This window comes from Berghia stephanieae, chromosome 7 (assembly GCF_034508935.2).
Source record: "Berghia stephanieae isolate SIO BIC M18660-M18661 chromosome 7, UCSD_Bste_1.3, whole genome shotgun sequence".
NCBI classification, from domain to species: Eukaryota; Metazoa; Mollusca; class Gastropoda; order Nudibranchia; family Aeolidiidae; genus Berghia; species Berghia stephanieae.
The window spans coordinates 18,241,845-18,254,696 of NC_088366.1; the positions used below are offsets into that span (position 1 = coordinate 18,241,845).

General features: G+C 37.7%; 1 protein-coding gene across 1 annotated transcript in view; it reads left to right on the forward strand.

The window, feature by feature from the left end:
• LOC144976165 (sodium-dependent phosphate transport protein 1-like) overlaps positions 1–12,852 on the forward strand; it is a 47,591-nt gene that overhangs the window by 33,529 nt on the left and 1,210 nt on the right. Inside the window, exons 9-11 of the mRNA XM_078920346.1 lie at positions 110–251; positions 9,837–9,969; positions 12,334–12,575. Of these exons, the coding sequence (XP_078776472.1) occupies positions 110–251; positions 9,837–9,969; positions 12,334–12,575 (517 nt within the window). The remainder of the gene's footprint in view (positions 1–109; positions 252–9,836; positions 9,970–12,333; positions 12,576–12,852) is intronic.

Sequence of the window (12,852 nt, forward strand, 5' to 3'; positions counted from 1 at the left end):
ATCACTCTTTATGAATTATGAGATGAGTTTCAAATTTCGACTCCTCGTCCCCCCTCCCCATCCCCCCTCCCCAACCCCCCCCCCCCCCGCCTCCTCCGCCACACACCAGTATTCCAATTCGTCGGATTCTTCGGTCCTCTCCAGTGTGGGCCGTTTATGTTGCCAAAATAGCTACAGAGTCTGTGTTTAACACCTTCGTTACACAGGCGCCTCTCTACCTCAGGGACGTCCTGAAACTACCGCACAGTGAGGTACACTCTTGTCAAAATACTAATGCTATTCGTTTATTTTTTTAAAAAAGCTCACAACATCCGCCAGCCGGACATAGCGTACCAACATACTACTATGTGTAATCGTAAGCGTTTATAGTTTGATCAATTTAATTTGGTGAGAACTACTCATAAATGGCTACGCTAAAAAAAAATAACAAATACCTGAGTGGCGTCGATTTCGTTCCATATATAGTTAGAACAAAGTTGGCGCCACTCAGGTCTTTGTTATTGTTTTTGCCATCCATTCTTTATGAGTAAATCTTACGAAACTGTATTAACCAGACAATAAACGTTCAAGGTTACACGCAGTTTTGTGTGTTGCTCCGTTATATTTCCGGATGGCAGCGTTATGAGTTACTTAGCCAAACGCACAGTATATAAACATATCTAGCTCTCTCTCTCTCTCTCTCTCTCTCTCTCTCTCTCTCTCTCTCTCTCTCTCTCTCTCCCTATATATATATATATATATTATATGCTTTTTTATATTAATAAATGTACATTTATATAGAGCATATGCCGAAGCTTTGATGTGTTGTTAACGCCTTACAGGCGACGTGCTGTTTATGTGTTTTGTGTTTTCTTATTGTAATATCGTCAATATAATTTTTTGTTCTGGATAATTGTTTCTTACAGAGGCAATGCTGTTGACAGCCGGTACTCATTTGACACTAGATTACCATGACAGAATTTGAGTAAAGAGCCTTTTCAAATTACTTTAGGGGCGGTTTTGGTCTAAGTATTAGGAAAATCCTTCAAATAATTGATTTTGAGATTTTGGTAGAAAACGATATTTTATTATTTATTATTTTATTAGAAATAATATTATTAAAATCCAACTTTTTAAAATAGACTATAAAGTAAAGGCACGAAAATCACAGTCGAAAATGGTACAGGTAATAAGAAAAATGTAATAAAACGGAAAGCTATTTTGCTATTTTCTCCCAAGGGAAACATTTTGATTCTCAACTTTGTAGTGTTCTAATAAACATTCCATAAGCTAAAGCTGTCAAATCTCTCTATGGTGACACACTATGCTACGAGTACAATGTTAAAAAGAGGAAAGAATATGAAGGTCATTCCTTCATTAGTTTTTGTGGAACATTTGCTACAAGATTGTTTTTTATTTTTACGCCATTCCCCCAAATTAGGTCGCAAAACGGGTACAACACAGATAATTTATATTGTTCACAAAAAATGTTATTTTTAAACTTATAATGACGATACAGAATGATTAAAAAACGCCCAATATAAATAATTATTATTTTCTTTTTTTTTGTGAATAGACCCAAACCGCCCCTCAACGATGCGCGCTCAGAGTGGAACTCGAACCCTGACCCCATCGGTCCGAAGACGAGTGTTATAACACAAGACCACATAAACGCATTTGGATCGCATTTATGACCCAATATGCAAATCTTGTAATTTGTCTGGGTAAACCAGATACTGAAAATTTAATTCCAAAATAAAACATTCAGATTTATGAAATTTTGTTTTTACCCACTACAGTGAAATCCACATAAAGTCAACACTCTTTATGTCAACTTCTGCTTAAAGTCAACACATCTTGTTGGTCCCAAATTTCCTGTGCTCTATCCATCTGGTGGTCCCGATAACTCAGCTGGTAGAACACTCGCTTCACAGGCAAAGGGACCGAAATCGATCCGGGGTGCAGTCGAGATTTTTTTTTTCTGACCCCCTGTCCACCCAGAAGTGAGTGGGTAGCTGGGTCTGTTAGATCTGAGGAAGTACTCTGCGATAGACTAGGATCATATCCAAAGGGTAGCAAGCAATTGCTATTTTCTGTTTCACGTTTAACTCCAGCTCCATGGGCCTGGTGGCTCTGAAGGACTACTATCTTAAAGTGCTCCCTTGTTAATGGATAAATTCAACATTGCTTTAAGTTTAAAGTCAACCAATCTTTCTGGTCCGGCGAGTTTGGCTTAACGGGATTCCAAAGTATTTTTTTTTAATGATCCTACTTTTTCTCGGTCAAAATTAACCAAATTTTTTTGCGGCTATGTGCTTTCGGATTTGGAAGCTCCTGGGTTCGAGCCTCGCTCGGCGTATAGTTGAGTCCTTGGAAAAGACTCTTTACTCACATTCTCTCATCATACTCAGGTGTAAAATGAGTACCTGGTGTTGTCTCTGTCGGAAACAATTGTAATATCGCCTAACAGGCATTTATGTCTCGTTCTACATATTGCGTGTTTCCGTTGGTCAGGGACCCTTTGTTATGCGCTCTGAGCACATTTAGTGGATACTTCGCTATTTAAAAGCTCTACTTTTTGTTGGGGTTTATCTTTCTTTCATATTTTGTCCATATTTCGATTTTTAGCATCTAGGCAATCGCAACATAATACTGTTTTGAGGCTATGGTCACATTTTCAGACCTGCTTACTACTGCGAAAAATTCGTAGAATTACCAAATTCTGGCTCCAAGTTCAGAACTTCAAGAGCATTTCTAGGTTATTAAAACATATAGAAAATGAACACTGAAGCCAGACTACATAATTCAAGGGATTTTGATGTCATATTTAATTATTGGAAAGTTGAGTAAATTGCTGATTTATAAAGTTAACTATAGGGACTATGATTGTTATTTCCTAAAAACTACGAATTTTAAAATTTTCAAGTTGGCAGGTCTGCATTTGACTCTGGTTTAGTCATTTTCCTATACCAATTGTATTTATTTATCTATTCAAATGTATGCATTTGTCTATTAGGAGTTGACGAGATATAAGTACAGATTTATTGATTTATTGAATTGTCTTATTAATTTATTAATTTGTTTATTTATTCATTTAATTATTTCATAGCCATTTGGTCCATTGAGCCGGATTTTATCCCGGTTTCTATAATGTGAAACGGATAATAGCAATTGCTTGCTATCTTTTGGATAGGTTAGGACGGTGGTCTATCGCAGAGTACTTTCCTCCAGATCTAACAGACTCAACTACTCAATCACCGCGGAGTGGACAGGGTAGTCAGAAAAACAAAACTCGACTGCACCCAGGATCGATCTCTGTTCCTTTGCGTGTGAAGCGAGAGCTATACCAACTGAGCTTTTGGGAACCCCTCATTATTTATCTAGCCAGTAATTTATTCATGTACTTGTTGTTTTGTTTTTTTTTTACTTATTTATTTTGTGGTCAGAATTGCTCTCGTGGTAACATGTTTGAAAAGGCTAATTCTTTCCAAATAGGGCAAGGATCTCTCAAATAATATTATTATTAGGGTTGGGCAAATATGCACTTTTTCTCAGTTTTTCAAAATTTTCCTGTGTTTTCTATGGCCAAATTTAGTGTAGATTATGAATCTGGTGAGTTTTTTTGAAAAAAAAATTTTTTAGGTTGGTTCAGAGCATTTTTTCAAAATGGCCGCCATTTTCAAGGCCGAAAGTAGAAAAAGGTCTATAACAGAAAAAGTATTAGGGTTAGTAACTTGATTTTTGTGGCAAACTATATGTTTTTGGGGTCAAGAAAACCAAATATCACATTATTTTTATAAATTGCACGCTACAATATTGGTTTAGAGCCATTCCACTGGCTGAAAGAGAAAAAAAATGACTATATTTTTTTTTTAAAAACTTGAATTCTCCAAGAACTGCATGAAGTCAGAAAGTTTGAGACACATAACTTATGTAATTAAAACATACATCCAATATAAATTCACTCTAACAAAAAAATAACAATTGAACAGAAGGAAAACAAGCTTTAGTTTTATTTAATTGAAACTGTTTCTTGGGGATTTAACATTTACAACCAACTAATGCATTAAACGTTCATCAGATTATTTTTTAGAGAACAGAATTCAGCAATGACTCAACATCTTCATTTACTTCATTTACTGGTGCAATTGCATTTCTTATGGATGTACACAGTTCATTTTTTGTGAATTTTTGCATTATGTACTTTCCATTTTGTTTTACACGCCTCATCTGGCGAATATGTGGACTAGTAGTGAGCCGCAAATATCCAATCTCCAAGATCAGTTGGGTGTTATTCAATTGCTCAAGAAGTTCAATGCAGCCAGGGGTGATTGGTCCACCATGTTTTTTGCACTGCTCAAGAGTATTCAAAGTTTTCCTAGTTTTTTCTAACTTCAATTTTTCTTTCTTAATGAGGGAATTTTTTTGGTTGCCTTTATTGTTTCTACAAAGTCTTTTTCAAGTTTTCGAACTTCAGAAGTCTGTTTAGAACATCTGGCCCAATAACACTCTTGTCTTTTTCCATGTTCAGGCAAATCTTTGAATGAGGAGTCTATTAGAAGTCCATTTGTCACAACAATGTTCTTCTTTGAATGAGTTTGTACTGACGTGCTTCCTCCTGCGACTTTCACCCTGTGGTCAAATTTGGAAAATTCTGACTCGCATCCTAAATTTGTCAGTGGTGCACTTCCCAACTTGATGGTATCAACATTGCTGTTCTCCTCGTTTCTAAAATAAGGAACCATATTGATTTGTCTCTCCACAGATTCAATCACTTCTCCTAAACATGCAGCTTCTAACTTCTCTATACCATTTGGGCTTGTTTCTTCAATTGTACACTGTATATCTTTTAAGAGAAAGAGTTTCTGATCAAAGAAGGTCTTTGCAGATGACCAACTTCTCTCTACATTCTTTTGACCCTTTTTGTCAATGCCTAGAAACTCCATTAAGGGAAATATAATAAGCTCTCCAACTTTCACATATATTCTGGCACATGCAGTGAACCATTCGTTTTGTATAAATGTGGCCACGGCTAGAACAAGCTTGTTGCTGTTAACATCTACGACAGCCTCAAAAAAGTCTTTAATGTAGTCATGGTGGCTGATAAAAATCTTTGCAAGTTCAGCAATACGACCAAACCTGTTACTAACAAAGCCTTTGAATGTGTTAGAAAGTTCAATCTTATTAGATTCTAGCCATAACTTGTATTCATAGTACAGTGAGACAGTATGTGAGGCGTGACTTGGAGAGAGCAATTTTGGAATGGCAATTAACCCAAGCGTGTGTATGGAAGAACCAGGTGATTTGAAAATCTCCTCACCAGCAGAGAGTTGCAGGATTTTTTGGATGCCTACCATTTGCTCTGTGTTTTTGAAAACCTTATCTATTGCATTGTCTATACACAAAATTATATGAGCACAGCATTTCAGTCTTTTCTCATCATCCACACCTAAGTTTTCCAAAAGAACATCCAAATCAGAACCTCTGTCTGACATCCAAAAATCTATATGGCTCTTTAAGTCCTCCACAGAACAATCAGCTAAAATGGAAAGACACTTTAACTTATGATTATAGGCAGCCGCTCCATCATCCCCAGTATGACTAAGATTTTCAATATACCCAGTTGTGAGAGTTTTTTTGGGTTGACAATTACCTTTCATGGTTATATGGTCTGTTTTAATGTCATATGTTTTATGACCAGCTGCCTTTGTTGTGTCATCAAGTCCCACAGTAACAACAGATTCTTCATCGTTCAAAAGTTGTTGAGCTACATACTTGAGACTCATATAGGATGCATCTTCTAGGTATCTCATTATTGTTCTTCGACTTGGTAGAGTGAAAGCAAGATCTTTCTTACACTTTCGCTTCTTTTTCTCATTCTGATCCCTCTCACCCCCCTCCTGCTGCTCCTCCTCTTCACTTGATGAGTAAGTTTCATCATCTTTATCATTTTCGGTACATTCATCTTCATGCTTATTTTCTGGCATTTCCCAATCCTGATGAAATACAATGTTAGCAACATTCACCATTATTTTGCAAACTTCCATTGTTGAACATGAGCTCTCACTTTGACACTGAACAAGACATCGTATCACACTTTCATTTAATGCTTTAGAGGTGTTTCTTATTTTAACCTTCGGAAATGTTATGGGAAAATCTTGGGAATTTTTTTCTCTATTCATACTCATATGTTCAAAGGTATGTTTTGATGAGGATGCGTTTACTTTTGTTGGGTCTGTAAAGAGTCTTCTCTTTGAATGAAGATTAAGGTTCCCAGAGTCAATACTCTCACCTATCACTGAATTTAGTAACTCATTTCTATTTATTTCTTTCTGTTCATTCTCATCTTCACACTGTTTGAAGCGTTTCTTTTGAACTGAGTCCTCTCTGGACTGCTTTCTCTTTTTCATTCTCTCCCAGTCTTTGGGTACAGTGTTGGTACACATTAACTTTTAACTCCCAAAACAGTTATCTTGGTGAAAATCAATATCTTCTTGTGTCATCTTTACTCCAAAGTCTTCTTCCATTTGCTTTTGGAAAGATGCATCATTACATCGTATGTCATATGCATTTTTTGTTAGTGAATCTCTGAAGTTTTCAGCATTTTCACACCATTTCTCAGTCTTGATCTTCTTTGAATTTTCATATTTTCTTAAGGCGTTAAATTTTCATAATCTTTCTGGATTCTTTGTGCAACTGCAGGCTCTTTCATAGGGTAGACATTCTTTGTAATCCAGTCTCTTCTTAACTCATTTGCTACCATTTTACTGGCATCAGCACGGCTGTATGATTTGATACCTTTGGTAGTTTTGCATAATGCCAACATTCGACCAATAACAATATGGCCAGCGGGTAAGCTTGCAGTTGGTGTGAACTCATAAAGTTCTTTAAATGTTTTTCCAAACAAATCCTTTTTTGCTTCATTTCTTGTAGTTACGGCACTCATCTTGATGGCTGATTTTCATTCATCTGAAAGTCAACAAGACATTGTTTACACATTTTGAAATGTAATTTTGAGTAATTAGAGTTGCTTCCCTTGAGTGATTTAAAAAATGGACTGAGTAATATAAATGGAACAAATGTTATTCTGTAACAAATTTGAAGTAGACAATCAAGATGACGATGGGTGACCTTGACTTGACCTTTGACCCTATTCTTTTCCCCTTTTTTCTTAGAAAAGACAGAAATTGCTCATTTTAAGACCCAAATCACTCATTTTCTATTTTATGTCACCAGAATCGTATTCTCCTTTCAAAAACAGGTTAAGACATGTGTCACACTTGTACATTTGGTTAAGGGGAAAAAAATTTATTTAAGAAATTGTTAAAAACGGCGGCCATCTTGGAAATTATGATGAGTCAATAAAAACTGAAATTTTGAACCGATTTTAATTTTGTTTTTTGGTTTCTGTGTTTGGCTTCACCTGTTCTTTACATTTAGCATAAAAAGCGTCTTTTAAAGGCATTATCTAAAAAAAATCAAAATTGGCCTAAAAAATCGGCCATTTTGCAAAAAAATGCTCTGAACCAACCTAAAGAATCATTTTTTTCAAAAATTTTTTCCAGATTCCTATTCTACACACTATTTGGCATTAGAAATCACTGGAATTGAAATTTCGACCCAGATTTGCCCAACCCTATTATTATTTAATTTTGAGAGAAACTTCATTCCCTTAATTTATTCCATAGGGGAAATTTGTCTTTAGGGTCTATTTCAAGGGAAGACGAATAACCCAGGCGTGAACGCCGCAAACTGAGGTAGGGCAGCAGCTTCTAATGGTGCTCACATAGCTATGTAATGACGATGTATCCAGGACGCAAACTCATTACCGCACTCGTACACCGTCTCAAACCGTAGCCATCGTTATGTTATAGCCTGATACTGAAATCCAAAAGGACTGGCATTTTGACGTCATTATTTGGGTTTTGCACCGCCTAGTGAGTTGTCGTTAGTAGAGCTCATGGAAACAAGTCATTTCATTGGTTGAACTATTGAATACAACTCACGATTTGTTTTCTTTTGTAGCATAAGACTGGCATTTTGACGTCATTTTTTGGTCAGTGTCAGGCCATAACTTTACGATGGCCACGCTCAAACCCGCTCGGAAGCTTTGTCACAATGCACCGTTCAACTAGATGCTCTGCGGTTTCGGGCTCTTGACTACAACGAGTACGTGTTGGACAGGTGGCAAGTCCCCACTGATGTAGTGAGCGTGCTGTTAAGCAGGTTCTCTACCAAAGCCGATTGGCTGCCCTTGCAAGGGGAAAATCCTAGCAACTTCACCCCTAGTTTCGAGGAGTCGATGTCCCCTCGAGGGATTGAATTCGTCCAACCGACTTCCATCTTGTATTCAGCTCTGTTCGAAGTCAGGGATGTGACGTACAAAGGTTGCCGGGATTTATTTCGGCTTGGAACAGGGGCACCGTCCATTATGCCCTAGAGAGGGTTTCCCCATTCACCCTCTTGTTATTAAGATAGTTGTTTGTAATCGCCGGACATCGGGGGACTGGATCGGGCCCCATTCTCTAGGCGTTGTTACCAGCGTTCCTGACACTATGGGCATGGACTTGCGAAGTTTCACACATACCTTCCCCACGTTCCTGCCTCTTCCCACACTAGAGCGCAATATTCCGAGGTGGAGTAGCATAGTGCCAGTGCGGAAGTTGATCCTGCCATCTTCCTCAGAATATTGTTGCGTTTCTCTATCTTCCGGACAACTCTTTCGAGATGCACCCGATAGGTAAGGCTGCGGTCCAGCGTAACAGCAGTAACCCCCAGGTATTTCGGATTCCGCTCATAGGGGAGAAGTAGGTCCCCAACGAGGACGTTCGGTTTACGGGTGTGCCAGCCACTGCATAGGTGGAATGCTTAACGTCCTCGCCGAGTACGCTCTCAAGACGGGTCCACGCTTTACTTTTGAGTAACGAGCGCCCAGTCGTCCGCGTATCCCAGCCTCAGGGAGGAAGTGTTTGGCATGTCGCTAATGGAGACATTGGCACCAGAACAGATCCCTGGTGAGCGAGAGCAAGGTGACTTGCTCAGGGACTCACCACAACGCAGCGGGTATTCGAAATTCGGTACCTTTTGGGTACGAAGCAAGACGTGCCGCTGAGCTACGCTGCGAGATCCTTATAATAAAAGAACAGGTGGAATTTCAAAACGTGCTATGTCGCTTTTCTATCATTCAGAGAAAAATTCATTTTTTTTTTTTTTGGTAATTCATGGAGTGAGTTAAAATAGAAAGTACTTGTCTTGTTTAATTGACAAAAAAATTTCTTTGGTTTTGATGGCTTAAAATAATCTAATGATTCTATGGTTTCCAATAGATTTGTTCTATCATCATCCTTCATTTTGGTTTTATTATTATTATTATTATTATTATTATTATTATTATTATTATTATTATTATTATTATTATTACCATTATTATTATTATTTATTATTATTATTATTATTATTATTATTATTATTATTATTATTATTATTATTATATTATTATTATTATTATTATATATTATTATTATTATTATTATTATTATTATTATTATTATTTATTATTATATTATTATTATTATCATCATCATCATCATCAACATCATCATCGCCATCATCATCACCATCATTATTATTATCATCATTATTGTTATTAACATTATTATTATTATCATCATCATCATCATTATTATTAATATTTTTATTATTATCATCATCATCATCATCATCATCATCATCATCATCATCATCATCATCATTATTAACATCATTATTATTATCACTATTATTTGTTGTTATTTTTTTCATTTTTAAGTTATTATGTTTTTATCACCTCAACAAGCAATTTATGTATTCAAATTTAGATCAACTTACTGGAATCCGTCCCCTTGACTATCACCGTCCCAGTGATCATACTTTCAAGTTGGATATCAAACAGAGTTATCGAAAGAAATATGATATCAAAAACCAACGTACGGAAGTATAATGAATTTTATGGTAAGTATTTAGTAGAATGGCCTCTATAGCAGGGTCGAAAAAAAAAAGAAAAAAGGAATGAAAAAGTCTGTAAAAGCCAGGGGCCATGGAGGTGGAGTTTAACCCAGTTTCTATAGTGTTAAAAGGACAAAAGCTCTTGCTATCTCTTGGGGTACTTTTTGCTAGATTTATCATATCCAGCTACCCAATCTCGGATGTTGGGGAGGGGGGGGGGGAGGGAAAAGTTAGCTTTTTCGTGTAACCCAGAGTGGAAAGTTGTGACAAAAGACGATTGCAAGATCTTTAGATAAATTACTGGTCTATCATATATAATATATATTAAACTTACAAATCCAATAACCTGTAGGGTAACAGAGAAGAAAGGGCACACAAGTTCATTGATATTTAGGAGTTGGGACAACGTTGATTTGCATTGAGTCAGAATTCAGGGGGTGGCGCCAAGGTCTAGTCTTCCATTGAAAGTAGATCCTAAAGAAAAACTTCCTCTTATGTATGAATAAAGGGAATTATATTTGTATCTGTATCTGTATCTGTATGGTTGGCGCTGAAGAAACCAATGGTCTGGTTGTATTTCAGTGGCGTCCTCATTGGGCGTGGGCCCATGTCAGTCGGGCCTTGAAATCGTTAAGGTGTGGTGCCATGATGACCAGTTCATCCAGCCCATTCCACTCCGAGATAGTTCTAATGAAAAGAATTTCTGTAGTTTTGTGTTCTTGTCTGTGGGATTTTGAAGCAGTTCGAATTGTTTGTGGCGTATCTCTCAATGGGGTTTTCGGTTATGTGGTTGGCAAAAGTGAGTGCTCGGATTTTTCTTTTGTTTGATCGTGGCGTGAAAAAGGAGTCTGCCTTTATTGATGGTATTTGATCTGTTATAATCTTGAACATGAATGACAGACGGGTTTCTTTTCTTCTTTGTTGGAGGCTGATGAGATTTCTTTCTTCTAACATGTTTGTCATGCATCATGGGGTTCTGCTCCCAGTTATGAACCGGGCGCCTTGTCTCTGGACTCTCTCGTTTTTGAATATCCTCTTTCAGGTAGGGGTCCCAAGCAACTGCTCCGTATTCCAATTGTGATCTCACAAGTGCGAGGAAGGCGTTTTGTTTGCATGACGTTGGGGCGTGGCTAAGATTTCGGCGGAGAAACGCGAGGGTGCAGCTTGCTTTTTGGGTTATTTTGTTAATGTGTTTCCCCCATTTCAAGTACTTTGAGAAGGTGATGCCAAGTTATGGGTTATCGTCGACTTGTTTCAGGACGGTGTTGTTTAACTTGTAGGTCTCATTGTACTTTTTAGCTGTGCTGAGGATGTAGCATTTGTTTGCGTTAAATTTCATTCCCCAATCATTCGCCCACTGTTTGAGACTATTCAAGTCCTCTTGTAGCAATTGTTGATCATTCGCAGATTTTATTGGTCGGTATATTAGACAGTCGTCGGCGAATAACCTAATCTGAGATTTTACTCGTAGAGGTAGGTCATTAATGAAACAAAGAAATAGTATGGGTCCTAGCACCGTTCCCTGTGGTACTCCAGATATGACTGGACATTCATCCGATGACGTGCCGTCTAGGACTACTTTCATGGTACGTTTTGTGAGGAAATTACAAAGCCATGTGTGAAGAGAGCCACGAATTCCGTAATTTTCTAGTTTCTGCAGGAGTTTTTGGTGGGGCACAGTATCAAATGCTTTGGAAAAGTCGAGGATGTCGATGTCTGCCTGAGTGTTGGCATTCTGGAGTCTCAACAGGTCGTTTACAGTTATTAGGAGTTGGCTCTCACATGAGTATCCTTTGCGAAACCCGTGGTTCAGGTCAGTTAGGATGTCATTGTTCTCAAAGTGGTTCATCGTGTTCTTACAGATTATATGTTCTAATAGTTTGGATATTACATACGCCAGTAAGATTGGACGGTAGTTCTCCGCTTTATTTAATTGCCTTTTTTGAATACAGGTGCGATGTTTGCCTTCAGCCAGTCATTAGGGAGCATCTCGGTGTCGACCGAGTTTTGAAAAATTATGCATAATGAGGGGGCCAAACTCTCAGCACACTCCTTTAGTACTGTGTTGGAGATGTTATCTGGACCTGACGCCTTAGATGGGTCGACGTTTTTCAGCAACTTTTCAACTCCTTTTATTTATTATATCAGTACTCTTTAGTCATATCATTTGAAAACCGATTGAAAACGTTAAGATAATAATCAAAGCTAAATTTATATGAAAAACAACCTTTACTTTTAAACTTATAAGTTCTCAAATAGTGTGCGCAATCTGTTTTATGATATGGTATTCACAATTTTATCACCATCACCATCTTCATTAATCCAACTCCCCCCCCCCCTTTTTTTCCCCCCTTCAACTCCTTCGGACAGCCAAAATTCTCACGGCCCTCCCTGTCCTCGTTCTCTGCTTTCTGCCCGAGGGCAGTTTTAGCCTGGTTTTCCTACTCCATGTGATCTTTGCCATTGGGATAGCGGGAATCTACCCTGGATTCGTTTCCAACTTGGGAGATCTCAGCCCGGCTCACGAAGGGTTTTTGTTTTCTCTTGGACAATGTATGACGATGTGGGTGACTTTTATCATACCAGTCCTGATCGGATACTTCACTAAGCAAGTAAGAGTTTTTATAGATAGTATGCGCTTGGCTTAGAAGTTCACAACATTGCCATCCGGAAGTATAACGGCCCAACATACAAAACTGTGTGTAACCATGAACGTTTATAGTCTGGTTAATACATTTAAGTGAGAATTACTCATAAACGTGGTTGGCAAAATAGAATATCAAAGACCTGAGTGACGTCATCTTCGAACTATCTTTACACTTCATGTACGTCCGTTGTCATCGTTAAGTTACAGCCTGACACTGAAATCCAAAAGGACTGGCATTTTGA